Source organism: Notamacropus eugenii, chromosome 6 (assembly GCF_028372415.1).
Source record: "Notamacropus eugenii isolate mMacEug1 chromosome 6, mMacEug1.pri_v2, whole genome shotgun sequence".
Classification (NCBI taxonomy): Eukaryota; Metazoa; Chordata; class Mammalia; order Diprotodontia; family Macropodidae; genus Notamacropus; species Notamacropus eugenii.
The window spans coordinates 222,944,831-222,969,356 of NC_092877.1; the positions used below are offsets into that span (position 1 = coordinate 222,944,831).

At 38.6% G+C, this 24,526-nt stretch overlaps 1 protein-coding gene and 1 pseudogene across 1 annotated transcript in view; both read right to left on the minus strand.

Annotated features, from left to right (window-relative positions):
* The window catches only part of LOC140512269 (uncharacterized), a 62,478-nt gene extending 45,539 nt beyond the window's left edge, over nucleotides 1-16,939 (minus strand). The window contains exons 1-9 of the mRNA XM_072621486.1: nucleotides 16,861-16,939; nucleotides 14,352-14,381; nucleotides 12,711-12,743; nucleotides 10,539-10,571; nucleotides 8,764-8,796; nucleotides 6,905-6,937; nucleotides 4,979-5,011; nucleotides 3,055-3,087; nucleotides 1,129-1,161 (exon numbers count right to left, since the gene is read on the minus strand). Of these exons, the coding sequence (XP_072477587.1) occupies nucleotides 1,129-1,161; nucleotides 3,055-3,087; nucleotides 4,979-5,011; nucleotides 6,905-6,937; nucleotides 8,764-8,796; nucleotides 10,539-10,571; nucleotides 12,711-12,743; nucleotides 14,352-14,381; nucleotides 16,861-16,939 (340 nt within the window). The remainder of the gene's footprint in view (nucleotides 1-1,128; nucleotides 1,162-3,054; nucleotides 3,088-4,978; nucleotides 5,012-6,904; nucleotides 6,938-8,763; nucleotides 8,797-10,538; nucleotides 10,572-12,710; nucleotides 12,744-14,351; nucleotides 14,382-16,860) is intronic.
* Nucleotides 16,940-18,748: 1,809 nt separating this feature from the next.
* Nucleotides 18,749-20,386, minus strand: LOC140512704 (splicing factor C9orf78 pseudogene; annotated as a pseudogene).
* Between the last annotated feature and the right edge of the window lie 4,140 nt (nucleotides 20,387-24,526).

Below are 24,526 nucleotides of genomic sequence, written 5' to 3' on the forward strand. Positions count from 1 at the left end.
CCTCAGCTTCTTCCATATCTGATCAACCTTTAGGTACGTTTCAGCTCTCTTTTTGGCTGTTGGATTACATCGTTCTGATCCACCGCATTTCCTTGCGAGGAAGTCCTGAAGGGCTTGGGGTAGACATCCCTCTAATTCACTAACGGGTTTAAGGCCTGATGGTTACCCTCCACCTGCTTTAGCCCATACACTGACATGGTTTTTACTGAGGTGTGGAGTTTGCATAAACTACAGCCACAGGAGCCACAAGTGAGAACTGGGTGTTAGGTGGATACCAAAGGCAGATGAACACCCCTGTGAAGGACCTGAGAAGTGCTCAGACCAGAGGATATAGGACTCCTTGAACACCCCCAAACCAATGATCCTTTATCTACTGAGAAGAACAAACAAAATAATTAAAAGTAATTCAAAATGCTTCTCCCAGGCCAGGTCAGAAGAAGGGATCGTCATTTACATGTGATCTTCCTACTACTCTCACATCAAGGGAAAGAACAAGAAAGGAAATTCAATAGAAATCAATCTAAATTGATTCACTTAGTCCAAGAGCAGAGGAAGGATAGAAACATCTTGTCAGCCTTGTTATTTCTTCTTGCCCTCTCTCCCTGTGGCCAGTTGTTGGACTAGTTTGAGGCTCTGTCTGAAATGGATTCTTTCACAGAAGAAGGGAAGAGGTTTTGCATAAAGGTGAGAATAGAATCAGGAAGTACTGCTTTATTTATTTTGACTGAGAGATGCAAGTTTTATAGGAATTTGATTCTATAGGGTTCTTGACCATACATTTCTTTCTTTTTCCCTTCAGCTTCTGAAGCAACAGTCCTTTACAGATTTAAACATGAAGAGAGAGGAAGACTGCAAGAGACATGCAGCCACATATACAGGCAGACAGAAACAGAGACAGAGAGAAAGGATTTCATTGCAGATAACCAAGCAACCCTGGGATTTCTGGCCTGGGAAATTTCCTTTGCAAAGGCAAAAGAGAATAATTCAATACAATTTGACCTCACCACTAGTTCATCATTACCCTGTGTTTCTGAGTACTCGTTTTTTAGGCCATAAATGTGCAAAGGGTTTGGAAGGAGAGATGAGATCCAGGAGATACAAGGAGAGATGTTATGAGAGATTACTTACGTTCAGGTTCAGCAGGTTGTTGGGTTTCTTGTTCTGTGGATAGAAAAAGGTAAAGGACAAGGTTACCTGTGAATCATGAGTGTTTTGCTACTGAAGAAGGGCAAGGTATGTTCACAGTGATGCACCCCAATGGGATTCTTTCGGGAAAAAAATCACATCCACTTGGTTAGAAGATCCATGTCAGTCAGAAAATACAGAATTCCTTCCTTCCATATTGAAACTGTCATAACGTGTTAAATGCAGGATGTATGAGAAGTGAACAAAATAGACATAAGCTGAATGGAAAAGTAGATGGTGATGGATCAACCCTACCTCACAATATATCTTATGACTATAATATAAAGTTGCCAATCATCTCCTGAATTCTAGGAAATTAATGAAGGTAGCCATGAGGGAGGGAGTAGGTCAATGGAGACAAAAATTTCTGCGTGACATAATGGATGCAGCATGATTGAAACACAAAAATATTATGCAATAGAACTAATTGAATTTGGTTAAAATTTGTGACTTATTTCTTTGGCATTGACTGAAGCCTTCAAAATTATTTGAGATGCAAGCAGTAAGACTCTTTCACTTCTTGGACATATCTTTCATCTATTCTTATTTTAATTCATTCTTTCCTTTTCAAGGAGCACTGATATCACAGGTGATGTGGTGACTTACATGTGAATAGGATTTAAGTGACACAGTGTTGTACAAAGTGGTCAACCTTACTTTCTTTTCCAGAGTCATCAAAATCTAGTAGCAGGAGAAAAGTCAAGGGGACTGACAATGGGCCCCCACATAGTGAAAGGCCTCAGCTTCTTGCATATCTGATCAACCTTTAGGTACGTTTCAGCTCTCTTTTTGGCTGTTGGATTACATCGTTCTGATCCACCGCATTTCCTTGCGAGGAAGTCCTGAAGGGCTTGGGGTAGACATCCCTCTAATTCACTAACGGGTTTAAGGCCTGATGGTTACCCTCCACCTGCTTTAGCCCATACACTGACATGGTTTTTACTGAGGTGTGGAGTTTGCATAAATCACAGCCACAGGAGCCACAAGTGAGAACTGGGTGTTAGGTGGATACCAAAGGCAGATGAACACCCCTGTGAAGGACCTGAGAAGTGCTCAGACCAGAGGATATAGAACTCCTTGAACACCCCCAAACCAATGATCCTTTATCTACTGAGAAGAACAAACAAAATAATTAAAAGTAATTCAAAATGCTTCTCCCTGGCCAAGTCAGAAGAAGGGATGGTCATTTACATGTGATCTTCCTACTAGTCTCACATCAAGGGAAAGAACAAGAAAGGAAATTCAATAGAAATCAATCTAAACTGATTCCCTTAGACCAAGAGCGGAGGAAGGATACAAACATCTTGTCAACCTTGTTATTTCTTCTTGCCCTCTCTCCCTGTGGCCAGTTGTTGGACTAGTTTGAGGCTCTCTCTGAAATGGATCCTTTCAGAGAAGAAGGGAAGAGGTTTTGCATAAAGGTGAGAATAGAGTCAGGAAGTACTGTTTTATTTATTTTGACTGAGAGATGCAAGTTTTATAGGAATTTGATTCTATAGGGTTCTTGACCATACATTTCTTTCTTTCTCCCTTTAGTTTCTGAAGCAACAGTTCTTTACATATTTAAACATGAAGAGAGAGGTAGACTGCAAGAGACATGCAGCCACATATACAGGCAGACAGAAACAATCAGAGACAGAGAGAAAGGATTTCATTGCAGATAACCAAGCAACCCTGGGATTTCTGGCCTGGGAAATTTCCTTTGCAAAGGCAAAAGAGAATACTTCAATACAATTTGACCTCACTACTAGTTCATCATTACCCTGTGTTTCTGAGTACTCATCTTTTAGGCCATAAATGCGCAAAGGGTTTGGAAGGAGAAATGAGATCCAGGAGATACAAGGAGAGATGTTATGAGAGATTACTTACGTTCAGGTTCAGCAGGTTGTTGGGTTTCTTGTTCTGTGGATAGAAAATGTAAAGGACAAGGTTACCTGTGAATCATGAGTGTTTTGCTACTGAAGAAGGGCAAGGTATGTTCACACTGATGCACCCCAATGGGATTCTTCCGGGAAAAAAATCACATCCACTTGGTTAGAAGATCCATGTCAGTCATAAAATGCAGAATTACTTCCTTCCATATTGAAAGTGTCATAATGTCTTAAGTGCAGGATGTATGAGAAGTGAACAAAATAGACATAAGCTGGATGGAAAAGTAGATGGTGATGGATCATCCAGACTTCACAATATATCTTACGACTATAATATAAAGTCACCAATCATCTCCTGAATTTTAGGAAATTAATGGAGGTAGCCATGAGGGAAGGAGTAGGTCAATGGAGACAAAAATGTCTGCGTGATATAATGGACGCAGCATGATTGAAACACAAACATATTATGTAATAGAACTAATTGAATTAGGTTAAAATTTGTGACCTATTTCGTTGGCATTGACTGAAGCCTTCAAAATTATTTGAGATGCAAGCAGTAAGACTCTTTCACTTCTTGGACAGATCTTTCATCTATTCTTATTTTAATTCATTCTTTCCTTTTCAAGGAGCACTGATATAGCAGGTGATGTGGTGACTTACATGTGAATAGGATCTAAGTGACGCAGTGTTGTACAAAGTGGTCAACCTTACTTTCTTTTCCAGAGTCATCAAAATCTAGTAGCAGGAGAAAAGTCAAGGGGACTGACAATGGGCCCCCACATAGTGAAAGGCCTCAGCTTCTTCCATATCTGATCAACCTTTAGGTACGTTTCAGCTCTCTTTTTGGCTGTTGGATTACATCGTTCTGATCCACCGCATTTCCTTGCGAGGAAGTCCTGAAATGCTTGGGGTAGACATCCCTCTAATTCACTAACGGGTTTAAGGCCTGTTGGTTACACTCCACCTGCTTTAGCCCATAAACTGACATGGTTTTTACTGAGGTGTGGAGTTTGCATAAACTACAGCCACAGGAGCCACAAGTGAAAACTGAGTGTTAGGTGGATACCAATGGCAAATGAACACCCCTGTGAAGAACCTGAGAAGTGCTCAGACCAGAGGATATAGGACTCCTTGAACACCCCCAAACCAATGATCCTTTATCTACTGAGAAGAACAAACAAAATAATTAAAAGTAATTCAAAATGCTTCTCCCAGGCCAAGTCAGAAAAAGGGATGGTCATTTACATGTGATTTTCCTACTAGTCTCACATCAAGAGAAAGAACAAGAAAGGAAATTCAATAGAAATCAATCTAAATTGATTCACTTAGTCCAAGAGCCGAGGAAGGATAGAAACATCTTGTCAGCCTTGTTATTTCTTCTTGCCCTCTCTCCCTGTGGCCAGTTGTTGGACTAGTTTGAGGCTCTGTCTGAAATGGATCCTTTCACGGAAGAAGGAAAGAGGTTTGGCATAAAGGTGAGAATAGTGTCAGGAAGTACTGTTTTATTCATTTTGGCTGAGAGATGCAATTTTTATAGGAACTTGACCTTTAGGATTCTTGATCATACATTTCTTTCTTTCTCCCTTTAATTTCTGAAGGAACAGTCCTTTACAGATTTAAATATGAAGAAAGAGGTAGACTGCAAGAGACATCCAGACACATATACAGGCAGACAGAAACAGTCAGAGACAGAGAGAAAAAATTTCATTGCAGATAACCAAGCAACCCTGGGATTTCTGGCCTGGGAAATTTCCTTTGCAAAGGCAAAAGAGAATAATTCAATTCAATTTGACCTCACCACTAGTTCATCATTACCCTGTGTTTCTGAGTACTCGTTTTTTAGGCCATAAATGTGGAAAGGATTTGGAAGGAGAGATGAGATCCAGGAGATACAAGGAGAGATGTTATGAGAGATTACTTACGTTCAGGTTCAGCAGGTTGTTGGGTTTCTTGTTCTGTGGATAGAAAAAGGTAAAGGACAAGGTTACCTGTGAATCATGAGTGTTTTGCTACTGAAGAAGGGCAAGGTATGTTCACAGTTATGCACCCCAATGGGATTCTTTCGGGAAAAAAATCACATCCACTTGGTTAGAAGATCCATGTCAGTCAGAAAATACAGAATTCCTTCCTTCCATATTGAAACTGTCATAATGTGTTAAATGCAGGATGTATGAGAAGTGAACAAAATAGACATAAGCTGAATGGAAAAGTAGATGGTGATGGATCAACCCTACCTCACAATATATCTTATGACTATAATATAAAGTTGCCAATCATCTCCTGAATTCTAGGAAATTAATGAAGGTAGCCATGAGGGAGGGAGTAGGTCAATGGAGACAAAAATTTCTGCGTGACATAATGGATGCAGCATGATTGAAACACAAAAATATTATGCAATAAAACTAATTGAATTTGGTTAAAATTTGTGACTTATTTCTTTGGCATTGACTGAAGCCTTCAAAATTCTTTGAGATGCAAGCAGTAAGACTCTTTCACTTCTTGGACAGATCTTTCATCTATTCTTATTTTAATTCATTCTTTCCTTTTCAAGGAGCACTGATATCACAGGTGATGTGGTGACTTACATGTGAATTGGATTTAAGTGATGCAGAGTTGTACAAAGTGGTCAACCTTACTTTCTTTTCCAGAGTCATCAAAGTCTAGTAGCAGGAGAAAAGTCAAGGGGACTGACAATGGGCCCCCACATAGTGAAAGGCCTCAGCTTTTTCAATATCTGATCATCCTTTAGGTACGTTTCAGCTCTCTTTTTGGCTGTTGGATTACATCGTTCTGATCCACCGCATTTCCTTGCGAGGAAGTCCTGAAGGGCTTGGGGTAGACATCCCTCTAATTCACTAACGGGTTTAAGGCCTGATGGTTACACTCCACCTGCTTTAGCCCATACACTGACATGGTTTTTACTGAGGTGTGGAGTTTGCATAAACTACAGCCACAGGAGCCACAAGTGAGAACTGGGTGTTAGGTGGATACCAAAGGCAGATGAACACCCCTGTGAAGGACCTGAGAAGTGCTCAGACCAGAGGATATAGGACTCCTTGAAAACCCCCAAACCAATGATCCTTTATCTACTGAGAAGAACAAACAAAATAATTAAAAGTAATTCAAAATGCTTCTCCCAGGCCAGGTCAGAAGAAGGGATGGTCATTTACATGTGATCTTCCTACTAGTCTCACATCAAGGGAAAGAACAAGAAAGGAAATTCAATAGAAATCAATCTAAATTGATTCCCTTAGACCAAGAGCGGAGGAAGGATACAAACATCTTGTCAACCTTGTTATTTCTTCTTGCCCTCTCTCCCTGTGGCCAGTTGTTGGACTAGTTTGAGGCTCTCTCTGAAATGGATCCTTTCAGAGAAGAAGGGAAGAGGTTTTGCATAAAGGTGAGAATAGAGTCAGGAAGTACTGTTTTATTTATTTTGACTGAGAGATGCAAGTTTTATAGGAATTTGATCCTATAGGGTTCTTGAACATACATTTCTTTCTTTTTCCCTTCAGCTTCTGAAGCAACAGTTCTTTACATATTTAAACATGAAGAGAGAGGTAGACTGCAAGAGACATGCAGCCACATATACAGGCAGACAGAAACAATCAGAGACAGAGAGAAAGGATTTCATTGCAGATAATCAAGCAACCCTGGGATTTTTGACCTGGGAAATTCCCTTTGCAAAGGCAAAAGAGAATACTTCAGTACAATTTGACCTCACTACTAGTTCATCATTACCCTGTGTTTCTGAGTACTCGTCTTTTAGGCCATAAATGCGCAAAGGGTTTGGAAGGAGAGATGAGATCCAGGAGATACAAGGAGTAATGTTATGAGATATTACTTACGTTCAGGTTCAGCAGGTTGTTGGGTTTCTTGTTCTGTGGATAGAAAAAGGTAAAGGAAAGCATGAAGTAAAGGACACGGTTATCTGTGAATCATGAGTGTTTTTGTAGTGAATAAGAGCAAGGTATGTTCAAAGTGATGCACCCCAATGGGATTCTTCCAGGAACACCATCACATCCACTTGACTGGAAGATACATGTCAGTCATAAAATACAGAATTCCTTCTTTCCATATTGAAACTGTCATAATGTGTTAAATGCAGGATGTATGAGAAGTGAACAAAATAGACATAAGGTGAATGGAAAATTAGATGGTGATGGATCAATCCTACCTCACAATATATCTTATGAGTATAATATAAAGTCTCTAATCATCTCCTGAATTCTAGGAAATTAACGGAGGTAGCCATGAGGGAGCGAGTAGGTCAATGGAGAAAAAAAAAAGTGAAGCCTTCAAAATTATTTGAGATGCAAGCAATAAGACTCTTTCCCGTCTTGGACAGATCTTTCATCTGTTCACCTTTTAATTCATTCTTTCCTTTTCAAGGAGGACCAATGATATCACAGGTGATGTTGTGACTTACATGTGAATTGGATTTAACTGGGGTAGAGTTGTACAAAGTGGTTAGCTTTACTTTCTGTTCCAGAATTATCAAAATCTAATGGAAGGACAAAAGTTAACAGAAATGGCAATGGCCCCCCCCATATAGTCGAAGACTTCAGCTTTTTCAGTATCTGATCAGCCTCAAACTATGCTTCAGCTCTCTTTTTGGCTGTTGCAATACATTGTTCTCATCCACGCATTCCACTAGGAGGAAGTCTTGATGTGCTTGGGATAGACATACCTCTAAGTCAATAATGAGTTTAAGGTCTGTTGGCTACCTCAGCCTATCATATAGTGATATCGTTTTACTGAGGTCTTGTCTTTGATTAAAGTAAAGCCATAAGAGCCACAGGTGAGATCTGGGTGTTGGGTGGAGACCAAAGTTAAATGAGCAGCCCTTTGCAGGACCTGAGAAGTGCTCACACCAGAGAAGATAGAACTCCTTGACCACCCAATACACACAGATCTTTTTCCTACTAAGAAGAACACAAAAGACAAAAAATTGGAAAGCAAATCAAAATGCTTTTCTCAGGACAGGTCAGAAAAAGGGATGGTCACTTACACATGATCTTCCTACCAGTCTCTCATCAGGGGAAACAACAAGAAAGGAAATTCAGTCGAAATCAATCTAAATTAATTCCCTTAGTCCAAGACCAGAGGAAAGGTAGAAATATCTTGTCAACTATGTTATTTCTTCTTGCCCTCTCTCCCTGTAGGCAGCTGTTTGACTACTTTGAGGCTCTGTCTGAGATGTGTCCTTTCATAGGAGAAATGAAGAGTCTTTGCCTAAAGGTGAAAAATATGACCAGGAAGTAGCATTTTATTTATTTTACTTTTCAGGTACAATTTTTATAGGAATTTGACCATTAGGGTTCTTGACAATGTATTTCTTTCATTCCCTCTTCAGGTTCTGAAGCAACACTCCTTCAAAGGTTTAAGTATGAAGAAAGAGATAGACTTCAAGAGACACCCAGAGACAGATAGAGGCAGACAGAAACAGGCAAAGACAATAGAAATCATTTCATTGCAGATAACCAAGCAACCCTGGGATTTTTGACATGGGGAATTTTCTATTTGTTAAAGGAGACACATGAAAAGGCAAAACAGAATAATTCCTTACAACTTCATCTGACTCTTAGTTCATCATTACCCTGTATTTCTGAGTACTCATCTTTAAGACCATAAATATCCAAATGGTTTAGAATGACAGATAAGGTCCAGGAGCTACAAGGAGATAGAATACTGGACTGTTACTCACGTTCAGGTTCAGCAGGTTGTTGAATTTCTTGTTCTGTGGATAGAGAAAGGTAAAGGAAAGCATGAAGTTTAGGACAAGATTCCTGATAATTTCAAGAGTTTTGGTTGTGAATAAGGCAAGCAATATTCAAAGTGATGTACCCTAATGGAATTCTTTTAGGAACATAAGAATCTACTTGGCTTGAATATATACATCCAATCATAAAATACAGAATTCATTCCCTCCACATTGAAACTTTTATAACCCATTAAATAGGGGATGTATGAGAAGTGAAGGAAATATAGATAAAATAGTTGGAAAAATTACATGATGATATGATCATCCAGATCACACAATATCTCTTGTGACTATAATATAATGTACTTAATCATCTCCTGAATTCTAGGTAATTGATGGGGGTAGCCATGGTGGAGGCAATAGATCAACTGAAAAAGAGATATCTGGATGACATAGTGGAAAAAGTATGACTGAACTACAAAAATGTTATGCAATAGAACTAGTTGAATTTGGTTAAAATTTGTGACCTATTTCTTTGGTATTGAGTGAAGCCTTCAAAGTTAGTTGAAAGGCAAGCAATAAGCCTCTTTCACTTCCTGAACAGATCTTTCACCTGTCGTTTTAATTCATTCTTTCCTTTTTAAGGAAGACAAATGACATCACAGTTGATGTGGTGACTTGTATGTGAATTGGATTTAAGTGAGACAGAGTTGTACAAAGCTGTCAGCCTTGCTTTGTATTCCAGAGTCATCAAAGTCTAATGGCAGGACAAAATCAAGAGGACTGACAATGGCCTCCCATGTAGTGAATGACCTCGACTTCTTCAATATCTGATCAATCTGTAAGTACGCTTCAGCTCTCTTCCACTGGGAGGAAGTCCTGAAGTGCTTGAGGTAGACATCCCTCTAACTCACTAATGGGTTTAAGGCCTGTTGGTTACACTCAACCTGCTTTAGCCCAGATATTGACATGGTTTGTACTGAGGTGTAGGCTTTGTGTACACTAGAGCCACAGGAGCCATGGGTGAGAGCTGGTTGTTAGGTGGACACCAAAGGTGTCCAGCAGCAGCCCTGTGAAGGACCTCACAAGTGCTCACACTAGAGGAGATAGAACTCCTTGAACACCCCATACATGTTACCTACTAAGAAGAAGAACACAAAAGTCAAATAATGGAAACTAATGCAAAATGCTCTTCCTGAGCCAGGTCAGAAAAGCGATGGCCATTTACCTTTTCTTTGTCAGATGCAATTTTATAGGTATTTGACCATTAGTGTTCTTGATAATTCATTTCTTTCTTTCCCTCTTCAGTTTCTTAAACAACACTCTTTTAAAGGTTTAAGTATGAAAGTTAGAAATAGGTAGCAAGAGACAGACAGAGACAGATACAGGCAGACAGAAACAGTCAGAGACAGACAGAGACAGATACAGGCAGACAGAAACAGTCAGAGACAGACAGAGACAGATACAGGCAGACAGAAACAGTCAGAGACAGACAGAGACAGAGACAGACAGAGACAGATACAGGCAGACAGAAACAGTCAGAGACAGACAGAAAGCTTTCATTGCAGATAACCAAGCAACCCTGGGATTTTTGGCCTGGGAAATTACCTTTGCAAAGGCAAAAGAGAATAATTCCTTATAACTTGACCTCATTCTTAGTTCATCATTACCCAGTGTTTCTGAATACTCATCTTTAAGACCATAAATGTCCAACTTGTTTAGAATGAGAGATAAGGTCCACGAGCTACAAGGAGAAAGACTATTAGACTATGACTTACGTTCAGGTTCAGCTGGTTGTTGACTTGCTGTTTCTGTGGAGAGAAAAAAAAAGTAAGCATGAAGTTTAGGACAAGATTCCTATGTATCTCAAGAGTTTTGTTTTTGAATAAGGCAAGTGATATTCAAAGCAATATGACAATTATTGGAACCAACACCAATTCCTCTGCTCTCCCTACCTTAACTCCCACCCAGTTTTTTGGCCAGATTGAAGTACAGTTCTGAGATGAGACCCTGGGTGAGTGGGTGGAGGCAGATAAGCAAAAAAGATTTAAAAAACCCTAGACTCCTGATTTCTCCATGAAGGTTTTCAATGCCAAAACCTTTGGACTTATATTTGATCATTCAGCACTCCTGATGCTACATTTCTCTGTCTTTCTCTCTTCTTTTTTATGAAATGGGAGCTCTAGTGAGAACCAAGTTTAAAATTCAGAGACAGACATGATTTATTTCATTGAAGAAGAGAGAGTAAGGTAGATTGTCCAGTATGATGTTAAGAAAGAACTCCCTCTGAGAAAAAGGAGACAAGATCTCCCCTCACAATAGAGATAAATACCTACTAAATGGACTAGTCTACCTCTTGGTTAATGACTTTTGTGACCATAAACACAGAAGTAGAGTAACAAGGAAAATAAGCTCCAGAAGCCCCAAGGAAAGACAAATGTATTTTATAGAAGAAGAAGGAGCTACTTTCTTATGGAGTAGGTTGCTGGCTAAGTGTTGCTATGGGTAGAATATGAAAAAACAAAGAGGAAAAGAATGAGGTCTAAGGGGAGAGTCCTATGAATTGTCACATTTTCTATTGATTGATAAGGCCAAATATTCTTGAAGTGGAAGGGGTCCAGTGAAATTAAGACTTCCCTTCTTGGGTAGAAGAGTCCTGGTTGGAAGCTATTATGGGTAAAGAAAGAGAAAAAGTAAAATTTACAAGAAAGTTCTGTGTCTTTCATGTTAATCAATCTCAGTAGGGCATTATGTTCAAGCAGATTTTCCATGAGATTTTATCAGCAACACAAAAATGGATCTACTTTGACAGAAGGTATATAGCTCACCATAAAATTGAGAATCTGTGCTATCAAACCATAGTTTAGAAGGGAGGTATGAAATATAGTGAAAGAGATGGAGAAGAAAGGGAAGGAAAAATGGTTATCTGTGGGGGCCACCCATCACATAATCTCCATTGGAGCCATATTGAGAACTAGTTATTTATCTCTGTAGCTCTAAGACTAATGAAGGTAACCAAGGGGGCAAAATTAATTGAGAGAGAAGCTGGAACGTAGAAGTGAAGCAGTATAATTTAACTAGAAATAGTGATACTCAGTGAAGATTATAATTTCACTAACAGATTGTGACCTCATTCCTTGACATTGAGTACTACATAAAAGTCATTGCCCTAACTAAGGGAAACATTAAAAGTGATTTAAAGTTCGAGAATAAGTCTCACTGAATATCATTTTCCTTTCTAGACAGAAGATCCACCTTAATATGACAATGGATGGGACCAATTCTGACAATTTTCTTATTATTGTCCCACCCTAACTCCCATCCAATTTGTTGGCCAGACTTAAGGATAGGTTTGTGATAAGAGTGTGGGTGGAATAATGGAGGGGGCTATGCGAAAAGCTGGAATCCTGATTTCTTCCTGAAATATTTCATTGCTAGAACCTTTGGATTTGGATTTGATCATTCAGGATTCCCAATACTACATTTCTCTCTTTCAAGAAATGGGAGGCCTAGGGAGGACCCAGTTTAAAATTCAGAGAGAGAAATACAAAATTAATTTCATTGAAGAAGGGAGAGTAAGGTAGATTGTTCAGGATGATATTATGCAATAACTCCCTCTGGGAAAAAGGAGATAAAATGTCCCCTGACAATAGAGAGTAATACCCATTAATTGGACCAGCCTACCTCTCTATGGTTAATGACTTTTGTGACCATAAACACAAAAAATAGAGGATCAGGGAAAATGAACTCCAGAAGCCTCAAAGAAAGACAAATGTAATTTGTAGATGAAAATGAATTTCTTTCTTGTGGAGCAGGTTGCTGGCAACATGCTCCTGTGGGGGGAATATGAAAAAAATAGAGGAAAAGAATGAGGTCTAGATGAAGAGTCTTACAAATTCTCAAGTTTTCTATTGTTTGAAGTAGAAGTGACCAATGAAATTAGTACTTACGTTCCTGGACAGTGGCGTCCTGGGTGGAGACTACTATGGGCAAAGAAAAGGAAAAAGTAAAATTTACAACAAAGTTCTACATCTCTCACTTTTATCAATCTAGGTGTGCCAAGGTATGTTCAAGTAGATAGAGTTCAATGAGGTTTTTTTCAGGAATACAAAAATGGATCTGCTTTGACAGAGGATATATATCTCATCATAAAACTGAGAATTTATGCTATCAAACTACAGTTAAGAAGGGAAGTGAGAGATATAGGCAAAGAAATGGAGAAGAAAGGGATGAAAAGGTGGTTATTTGTGGGGCCACTTATCTAAAAATTCCATCTTAACCATGTTGAGAACTAATTAGTTATCTCTGGAGCTCTAGGACTAATGAAGGTAATGAAGGGGGTAAAATTAATTGAACAATAGGTGCTGAAAGATAGAGGTGAAAAGGTGATAATCAGTGAAGATTAAAGTATAATTTCACTAAGAGATTGTAATCTCTTTTCATTGAGTACCTCATAAAACTTATTGCTGTGTCTAAAGGAAGCATTAACGTGATTTGATGTTCTAATATAAGCTTCACTCAATATCATATTCCTCTCTGGGGAGAACTTCCCCTTACTAAGAAGAAACCAATAGGACCAATCCAGTCAATTTTCCTGTTATCCTCTAACCTAAGACTCATCCAGTTTGTTGACCATATTTAAGGATAGGTCTCAAATGAGATGTTTGGGTAGATAGATGGAGTTAACTATTCATAAAGATTAAAAAACTGGTATCCTGATTTCTCCATGTAATTTTTCAGTGCCAAAATCTTTGGACTTGCACTTGGTCTTTCACGATTGCTAATAATATATTTCTCTCTCTTTCCCTCTTCTTTTTTATGATATGGGAGCCCTATCATATTCCTCTCTGGACAGAAGATCCATCTTAATATGACATAAATGGGACCAATCCTGACAATTTTCTTATTATTGTCCTACTCTAACTCCCATCCAATTTGTTGGCCAGATTTAAGGATAGGTCTGAGATGAGACCTAGCGTGGATAAACGGATGAGGCTATGCAAAATTATTAAAACAACTAGAATCCTCATTTCTCCATGAAGGTTTTCAGTGCCAAAACCTTTGGACTTGCATTTTGTCTTTTAGGATTCCTGATAGTACATTTCTCTCTCCTTTCCTCTTCTTTTTCATGAAATGGAAGCCCTAGGGAGGACCAAGTTTAAAAGTCAGAGAGAAAGACAGAGTCCATTTCATTGAAAAACAGAGAGTAAGGTAGATTGTCCAGGATGATATTAAGAAAAAACTCTCTCTGTGAAAAAGGAGACAAGTTCTCCTCTAACAAGAGAGATCAATATCCACCAACAGACCCAGTCAACCTCTCCATGGTTAATGACTTTTGTAACCATAAACCTCAAAGTAGAGTATTAAGGAAAATGAGCTCCACAAGCCCCAAAGAAAGACATATGTAGTTTGTAGATGAAAAATGTGGAGCAGGTTGCTAGCTAAGTGCTGCTATGGGTGGAATATGGAAAAAAAGTAACAGGAAAAGAATGAAGTTTAGGTGAAGAGTCTTATGAATCCTCAAGTTTTCTACAGATTGATAAGGTCAAGTACTTTTGAAATGGAAGGGACCCAATGAAATTAGGACTTACCTTCTTGGGAAGTAGAGTCCTGGCTGGAGGCTGTTGTGGGTAAAGAAAAGGAAAAAGTAAAATTTACAAAAAAGTTCTACATCTTTCACATTTGTCAGTCTAGGTAATGGCAAGATATATTCAAGTAAACATGGTTCAGTGAGATTTTATCAGGAACACAAAAATGGATCTACTCTGACAAAGGATGTGTATCTCATCATAAAATTGAGAATTGGTGCTATCAAACCATCATTAAGAGGGGAGATGTGAGATAAAATGAAAGAAATGGAGAAGAGAGGGATGTAAAATTGGTCATTTGTGGGGGTCACCCATCTAATAATTTCCATTGTAGCCATGTTGACAGCTAGTTAATTATCTCTGGAACTGTAGAACTAATGAAGGTAACCAACAGGGTAAAATTAATTGAACAAGACACGCTGGAAGATAGAAGAGAAGCACTATGACTTAACCAGAAATAGTGACACTCAGTGAAGATTCAAGTATAATTTCACTAAGAGATTGTGACCTCTTTCTTTTGCATTGAGTACCTCATAAAACTCATTGCTATGCCTAAAGGAAGCATTAAGAGTGATTTGAAGTTCAAGTATAAGCCTCACTCAACATGATATTCCTCTCTGGACTGAACTTCAATTTACTAAAAAGAATATGACAGTTAATGGGACAAATTTGGACAATTTTCCTATTATCTACCTATCCTGTCCCTCATCCAATTTGTTGACCAGACTTAATAGGTCTTTGATGAGAATGTGGGTGGAATAATGGAGAAGGCTATGCAAATGATTTGAAAAATTGGAATCCTGATTTCTCCATGAAGTTTTTCAGTGCCAAAACTTTTGGATTTGGATTTGGTCTTTCAGGATTGCTGATAATATATTTCTCTCCCTTTCTCTCTTCTTTCTCATGAAATAGGAGCCCTCGGGAGGACCCATTTAAAATTCAGAGAAAGAGACAGAACTCATTTCATTGAAGAACAGAGAGTAAGACAGATTCTCCAGGATATTATTAAGAAAAAACTCCCTCTGGGAAAAAAAGGAGATGAGATCTCCTCTCACAACAGAGATCAATGCCCACTAACTGAACCAGCCTACCTCTGTATGGTTAATGAATTTTGTGAACATAAACACAAAAGTAGAGTGTCAGTGAAAAAGAGCTCCAGAAGCCCCAAGTAAAGACGAACGTGCTTTGTAGATGAAAATGAATTACTTTCTTGTGGAGCAGGTTCCAGTTAAGTGCTGTTACATGTGGAATATGGGGGGGGGGGAGAGAGAGAGGGAGGGAGAAAGACAGACAGACAGAACAAACATTTGAGGGATCTGGGTAGACCCTATGCAGGAGGTGGCTACCGACCTCTCCTTGGGGGAAGCTAGAGATTCTATAAAGATAACCAACAACTGAGCATATTTCAGGCATGAGGACAAAGGCAGGAGATGAAATGTTATGTGCAGGGAATAGTCAGTAGTTCAATTTGACTGAATGAAGAATGTGAAAGGGAATATGAAATAAGTCTAAAAAGACTGATACAACGAAGACATTTGAGTAGAATGCCTAGCCAATGTCCAAATTAGAGGGGAAAGCAAGCAATTCAATCATCTGGAAAAAATAAATATTTGAGTTTGTTGTCTCAATGATAAGATATCTGAAGGAATGATGGAATTGTCTATTTTTCATTCTACTATTTTGGTACAAATAACCAAACACTTTCATTGTAGAACATCAGTTTACTTAAAGAAGATATTGAGTTTGGGCTTGTGCTCAGTGCTGGAGAAAGATTACTGAAGTTGTTAGCAGAGGATGGAAAACAATGGACAGAGCACTAGATTTGGAGTCAGAAAAGCTTGAGTTTGAATTCTGCCTTGGACACTTACCTTTTGCAATGACAATAATGGCTAATAATTGTCAGCATTTATGTAGCGCTTTAAAATTTGCGAAGTGCTGTACATATGTTTTCTTATTCGATCCTTGGACTAATTTTAGAAAGCAGGTACAATTATCAGCTCCATTTTACAAAATCAGAAAGAACCTCCTCCAAACCAAAATACATAATAACTACAATGCAATGAATGGGGAAATAGAGGCTGAATGATTTGCTCAGTCACACTACTGGTATGGGTCTGATGCAGGATTCGAACTCAGGTCCTCCCACTTCCAAGTCCAGGACTCTTACCCACTATACTGCCTAGGCAAGTCAATTAACCTCTCTCAGTTAGCTTGATCTCAGTTCCATTTTCTGGAAACGGAAATTTTCTGGGAACAATAATTGTACCTAATATCTCAAGATTGTTGTGAAGATCAGATGTGATATAAAGATATAAAGTTCTTTGCAAACCATATAGTACTATATAAATTCAAGTTTTTATTTGTAGAAGTAGTAAAACTACCTCCTCCAATTATCTCACTCTAGGAAAACTAGAGTAACTGAATCATTAAAGACAATTTGCCCCAAATCCTGTCATTTGAATTGAATGATGAACCCCAAATCTCCACAGTTTCCCAGTGTTCCCCCACTTACTATCATCTGAGCTTTGAGCGGAGCTCAGGGCCAACAGAGCCAGTGAGAGGAAGAGCAGGAAAATCTTGGTGGTACCCATGGTGTCGATATCACCTCTGTTGGAGGAGCCCAGGGCAACCTCCCTTATAAAGACCTAGGAGCACAATGTTCCCTTTGAAGCTGCACACTCAATTCTTTGTTTGAGGGATTATTTTACGCCTATCAAGTCCCTTCCATCCCCAAGCTAACCTGGATTGTGTTCAGTTAGAAGGCTGGCAGGAACTTCTTTCAAAAAAGCCACTTCTACACGTGACTTGCATAAGGTCTTTGAAATCAAAGTTTTCTTTGCAGGAAACTCTGGATGGTATGTTATGGTTGCAATTGTGAATAATCTTCCATCTTGTGACCTCAGCTCCAGAGAGAAACATGGACTTGTCTTATATTATGATATCCGGTGTTACACAAGCTATCTAAATATTATTTAGCTTATGCCCCTTCACTACCCTTCTGGTAATGCCAAGAATAAGTCAGATAGGTCAACTTACAATGGAAGGATAAAATAACAGACACAAATCAAGCAAGGCAAGATACTCTCATATACTCTCCCACTAGTAGCCGCATGTCTAACATTATCAGAACTTTTTGATCCCATAAGACACAGTTTATGTGGGACTAGGCCATTACAGCATCATTTTTCTTCACCATTCTCAATGATGTTTCTTTTTTTTTAAGTGTTTAATAAGTGTTTTTTTTATTGCAGGTGTTTGGAGAATAGTTCATCACTGTGACTATACTCAAAGACATTATGGCATAACAGATTCTGAGACGGTCACCTCCTTGCCACACATAGAAGGACTTTAGTGGAAATCAGTCCTCACTGTGTTATCATTAATCCTAAATACATTGTCAGATCATGGAATTTTAGGAACCCATACTCCTGCCTGAGCTGATCTCTACAGCCACTCAATGTTCTTCCTGATGGGGACAGTGATTACAGGAGACCAAGTCAATAACGGAGCAGTACTACATTTGCACCAAGAGGACCTGGGCTCAAATTCCAACACTGCCACTTATTACCTATGATCTAGGGCAAATCATTGACCCTTTCTAAACCTCTGCTTCCTCATCTGTACAATGTGGAGGTTGGATTAGATGATATTCATTTGAGCTCCGTATCAAAAATCATATCCTTATTAATACAACTCACAAATCTATAACACTTTACAACAAAAAGCACTTTCCTCCCAAGCTTATGAGGTAGGTGGTGTAAGTATATCATTAGTTTAATGAATGAATGAAAAGCATTCATTAGATGCTTACTATGCATTAATCTCAAAAAAACAAGGTGAATAATCCCTCAGTTTGTGGAGGACTTTACATTTATTTATTCTCTTCATTGACAGACTCTCAAATATCCCATTTTGGACCTGACTTTTCTTGAATCAAAATTTTCAGCCTATAGCACAAATTTTGGGGGGCATTTCAGGAGTTTTCTACCCTCCTATCCCAAGATGATCACTGTTTCCTTCCTGAATGAGGCCTAGTTTGAGAGAAAACCTAAAGGAAACCTACTGTCCAATATTTTAATGTCAATGCCTTATAAAACAGGTTTTTTTATGTCTTTTGGGCTGGATCCATTTCAGTCACTCAGGTTAGCCTGGGGCTGGAGAATACACAACCCTACCTCCTTAGACACCAGATATGCCAGCCACCAGCAGATTTGACAGAAGGTAAATCTCTCCCAAATAGAAGTGAAATGTCCAGTTTTAACTTCTAGTCTATATAAGAATTATGTATAATTCTATGCAACAATTAAAACACTCAGCTACAACTTCTTGATAAAGAAATAAATTGTATGGAACAACCAATAGGAATTTGAGAAAGTCAGAAAAGTCACTGTTGCCTCCTTAGTCCTATACTGGATTTCTTTGCTGCCTCTATATTTTTTTTTTTTAAACAAGCACCATAGGGTGACAAAGTACTCACTCGATCTTCACAGCAACCTTGTGAGGCAAAGTAAGTATTAATCACCCCATTCTGTAAACAAGGGAAGTGTGGCTCATGAGAAGGGAAAGGACTTGCTTAAGGTCACACAGCAAGTAGCAAACCACAGTCTTCTAAATGATACTTAAATAAGACTTCCTAACTAAGCTGTGGAGCAATGTGGGAGCATAAGAAAGTAGTTTAAAGAATGAGATCACATAATTCCTACAGTCTACTTCAAATTACCCAAATATCAAAAGAAAACCAACTTATTTACAAAGGAGATTTGGAAATAGTAACAAGACTACTATTTGACACACACACACACAAAAGGAAAACTTCAGCTTAATAAGGGTATCAATCCACTGCTTCAGAAAACCTATCAGCGAACATATAAGAGCATTAGTCAATTTTCATGTGATCACATTCATAAACATGCCTCTTTACATACAAAAAAAATCTAAAAATAAGTTATAATACAACTGTACAGCCTAAAGAGATGTAAAAGAAACAAACTTTTCTTTCTGTGCTATTTACACTGCATTTTGTACTTGACAAAAAATAAACTCTCTACAAAAATCCCCTTCCCACCTACTCCCACTGAGCTGATTTCAATAGCGTCTATTCATGTTCTTAAACTCCTCATAATCATCAGCTGTCTTTTCCTTGGCAGGATGTTTGTGATTTGCAGTAGACCTCTCAGGTTCTGGCTTCTCTGTATCTCCCACCTTGAGGGGTCAGATTTTTGGCTCTTCTTTGTGCCTCTGAACTGGGGCGTTGAGCTCTTCATGGTAAAATTGGTTGTGCTGCAGAGTTCACAGCCATGTTAGTTGGAACAAAAGAGATTTTACTGTCTTTCTTTCTGTTCTGTTGCTCAGCCAGCAGACATGCCTTAGCATCTTCTGTCGAAATGATATTTTTTTATTTTTGCATCAATGCCTAAGTCCACCTCGGGGATGCTGCTCAGCATCCCGTTGGACAGCAACTTCTCTGTTTTCTTAACTGAGGAGACTGGCTTGCTGTCGGGGAGCTCATAGAGACAGTCTTCAGCATTCTTCAGCTTCACCTTCTGCTCCTTATTTTCCACTGTTCCTTCCCTTTTCTTTGGCTCAGTCTCAATGTATTTCATTATGCCAGTATCTCCATCCCTTTGCTTGGTTTCTGCTGAAAATGATGTTCCTAAGTTGAATTCCTCCTCTTCATTAATCCTGTCCTCGTTTCTCTCCTGGAGCTTCTTCATATCCACCATTCCATCAGTCTTGATCTTAAAGGGACCGTCCACTAGAGTTTTCTCTTCTTGTACTTTCTCCCCACCTAGGCTAGCTACGGCACTTACCCCATTAGGCCCTCTCCTCAAGCTCTGAACTTCTTTGGTTTCTTCAAGTTTCACCCGGATCTCCTCACTGTCCGGCCTGTTCGAGGACGCGCGGCATTTGCTGAAGGTCTTGCCGGCCTTCATGGTCCCCAGCGCCCAATCTTCTCCCAGAAACTGCCGCGGGGTCCCCCGCAATGGGGCTATGCAGCTCCGCACCTGCGCAGCTGCCCAGGGCAGGCTCCTACGCCGGCGGCGGCGGCCGCTGGGGCGACAGGTCCACCTCGAGCCCCGACGGCCGGTACGGGGCCTAAATGACATTTCTGAAAGTATGCCCTCTAACTAAATTTGGTAGACTCATAATCCACTCCTCTTACAGTTAGTATATCCCTTCAGCCTGTTTTTCAATATTCTACTTACCAGATCCCCATTATCCTGACTTACCTTAGGTAAAGATCTTTTCCCTTGGCTATCTTATCTCCTGCATTCGTATCGCTGTAGCACTCATCTCATGCATACCCAGGTTCAATTTATTCCTCTTCACCATCATAACCACCGTGCCCTTGAAACTGCCATTCTATCATAAGCATTCATCTAAATCAGTACCATCAAACTCAAATAGAAATGGATCTCTACACGCCATGTACTGACTTAGAAAACCACAGATTAATATTATCAAAATGTATTGTTAAACATTTCCCAATTCCATTTAAATCTGATTCAGGCAACACTTGGGAGTTTTGCAGGTGTGCTATGAGTTTGACACCTTTGCCCTAGGTTATCAATAAATTTTTGTTTTCATTTCCATTTCTAACAGAAATATAGTTATTCTTTGAGGATACAATATGTCTGAAAACTGTTCAGTACAGGTGCCCTTCTTACCTATTTCTCCTGAATTTCAAATTAAGGCAGAGGCATTAACATACATAGCTTCTTTCAGACCATTGCTTTGTTATCCTCACTCAAAAAACTTCTCCTGTTTTGGATTTCCATGTTAAAAGTAATGACGACTCACTACTGACTCCTTAAAGCAATTATTACAGGTTCCAAAAGATAGTATGTATGTGTGTATATGTACGTGTGTATATATTCTGTCCACATGTACGTCCACATATATCTATATATGCAAACTTATAATAAACCAGTAGCACATGCCATAGATGGTTTTTAAAAGCTATTATTATGTTATATATAACACTCAAATGCTTTTGTACCAACAAAATCAATGCAGATGGAATCTGGGAAGTAAATTACTCAACTGGAAAATCTTTGTCTCAAATACTACTGCTAAACACTTGTATCGAAGAAACATTCTCTCTCTCTCTCTCTCTCTCTCTCTCTCTCTCTCTCTCTCTCTCTCTCTCTCCATCTATCTAATCTATCTATCTATGAAACTGACACAAATAAATGAGCCCATTACCAGTAGTACTTTAAGAGTATGGTTTTCAAAAGAAGAATTCTGAACTTTAAAAAAGTTATGAAAATAAGCTCCAAATCACTACTAATAAGATAAACTTGGAGCAACTTAGAGCTTTTAGCTCATATCACAGAATTTGTCAAAAATGTCCAAAAATATAAAAAGTCAATGTTGGAGAGAATATGGGAAAACAGGAATACTAACACACTATTAGTACAGCTGTTGATTAGTCATGTTATTGTAAATAATTTAGAATTATTCAAGAAGGGTAAAAAGCTGCGTATATAATGTATTTATGTATATATAATACACATATGTACATATATACATACATATGTTATACACACACATATGCACTTTGACCCCCAAGACCTTATAAATATGCAAATACCTCAAAAAAGTCAAACAGAAACAAAGACTGGAAACAATCTAAGTGTCCAGAGAATGGGGGGAATGACTAAACAAACTTAGGAATACAAATATAATGAAATGTTTGTGTTCATTATGAATTGTGAGACATGAGAAATTCAGAGAAATGTGGGAATATCTGCATGGATAAAATTCAAGTGAAATAAGTAAAACCAAAAAGAACACCCCCCCCAAACCAAAATACATAATAACTACAATGTAATGAAAAAGAAAATTCTCTAAAAGGAAGATAAATCTTGGAAAAACCAATAATGATCTCAGAAAGCAGATAATGAAAATATTGCTCCCTAATCTTGGCAAAGAAATGGGAGACTACTAGAGTAGAAATTGTGTACATTGTCAGAGGTAGCCTCTGTATTGGTTGGGTTTTTTTCTTACTTCTGTTTCTTTTTTTACAAGAGAGGGTTTGATTCAGGGAGTCAGTTGCATTGGGGAAAGTACATGAAGAAATAAAAGGGAATCAAATTTATTGAAAAACAAGAAGCTATATAAGTAAATTAAGTACTTTAACAATAACAGTAGGACAAGCATGTAACCCATTTTATTTGGTAAAAAGTATACCACTCATGTAGTATTCATTATAAAGTCAGTGGTCTTGTATCTGGGCTGATGTTGTCTCTTGTGCATCCCTAAGAGTTCCTGCAAAGTTGTCTTGGGCTACAGCTTTCTTATCTCTGAAGATATCAACAACTCTGAATTAGTCTGACTTCTAGATCAAACATCACACAAGGCTATGAGAAGAACCTCTCTTGATAAGACTGATTTAATTTTACTTTAAACAAATAAAACTGGCTCTTTCTCAGACATTAAGCTATGATTGGACTTGAGATTTCTAGCACTTATTATCTATAATATTCAGTTAGTACAGATATGCAACTACTAGGTGTTCAATATTTATTGAATTGGTAAAGAGGCATGTTCTAGGAACTTGCTAGGAGGACAACACTATAGTTTATTATGCCCATTCTTCTTGAGATTCTTAGAGCCAGGGGGATATGAACTCTGGGTGGAGATGCAGGTAGCAGCAGATTTTTTTTTAAAGAACACTAGGAAGAATAGGTGAATAGAAAGAAAAAGACAGTGGTTGTTTTGGCTGGGGCACTTTGTAAGCCATGTTGTCACATTCCAATCTGCCAAGGTAGAGTAGACCTTAATTTTTCTCATATACTTGCAACATGATGGAGCTTTGCTCTTGTCCTATCAAACCAGAGTGATCAGTAGAGCATGAGATAGAGATGGAATGACTCCTTCATTCATGGTGTGGTAGGATTGTGGGGAGAGATCATATACCAGCCTGAAGGGTAGGGTCAAGGAGAAGATTTGGGGGTCAAAATAAGAGTGATAGGTTTGTGTTATATATTCTATTGCTTCTAAAGATTGTCATGCTTTTCCTAATCCAATTCAACTGTTTTGTTTTCATGGGATGCGGGCTGAAACAATATATTAAATCTGGGTCCTAAGTGGACTTAGAAGTAATAGTAAAGGAAAATTGCACATAAATTCCGAAAGAAAATATTTTATTTCTGTGGGCTTTCCTTGTGATCAATTTTAATTTTTTGAATTAAAAATATTATATTTGTCTCCCTTCTCTTGTAGGCTGTATTTAATGGTTCAAAGTTTCTTTTTTGTTTCTCACTGAAAGCCTTCCTGAAAAGACAAGTTATTTTTTTTTACTCTTACTATGGTAAATAAAGCACCAATTTGGTTTGCATAGCATCTTACGTACTATTTTAATGTTATTGATCACTGTTGCTTTATTTTGTAAATTGTGTGAAGACAGACAAAAATAGCAATATAGGTGTACAACCACTGGAATGCTGGCATGTATTAGCACCTTCTGAATTAATGTTGCCTAGGGAAAGCCTTCTTCAAATGGCCAAAAGCTCAATATGTCTAGAGCAGACAGATATCAGCTGACTGAATCATGTAGGTAGAGAGTTACTGCCTGACAATGACCTATCAGGGCTTCTGGGTATGATTTATCAGAAAGGAGATCAGATTGGATATGACAAACTGCTGCAGATACGATAGTCAGGTTCTTTGAGGAGGGGTCAGCAGACAGGTATACATAGTTGTCATAAGGAAAATTAGTCTCACCTGATTTGAAAACATCTCCTTACTTACGGGCTGCTGAAGCAAAAGGAGAGGTCACCCGGGTCACCTGGATTCACATTCATTCACTTAGGACAAGTATACTGAGAAATGAAAGTTTGAATAAGAAGAGTGGTCTGAGAGACCGAGGCAGCCCATTTTCGTAAGAGCAACTGGAGAAAAGGGGCTGTGTTTGACACAAGAGGCTAATAGAAAGTCAAATGTATTTGGCCATCTATTAAGCAGACAATCAGGCACTCATTGGTCGATTGGGTGAATTCCCTTGGACCATTAGCAGGAATGGATGTATGGCTGAAATTCTCAGAGACTGACCCAAACCTTGGAGAACCTAAGTCATATCCCACCAATATCCTTTCTTAGGTTCTTCCAATGTGCTCACAGGAACTCTGTGGAACTTAGAGATCTGAAGCAGTAGAGTAACTTACTAAGATGGA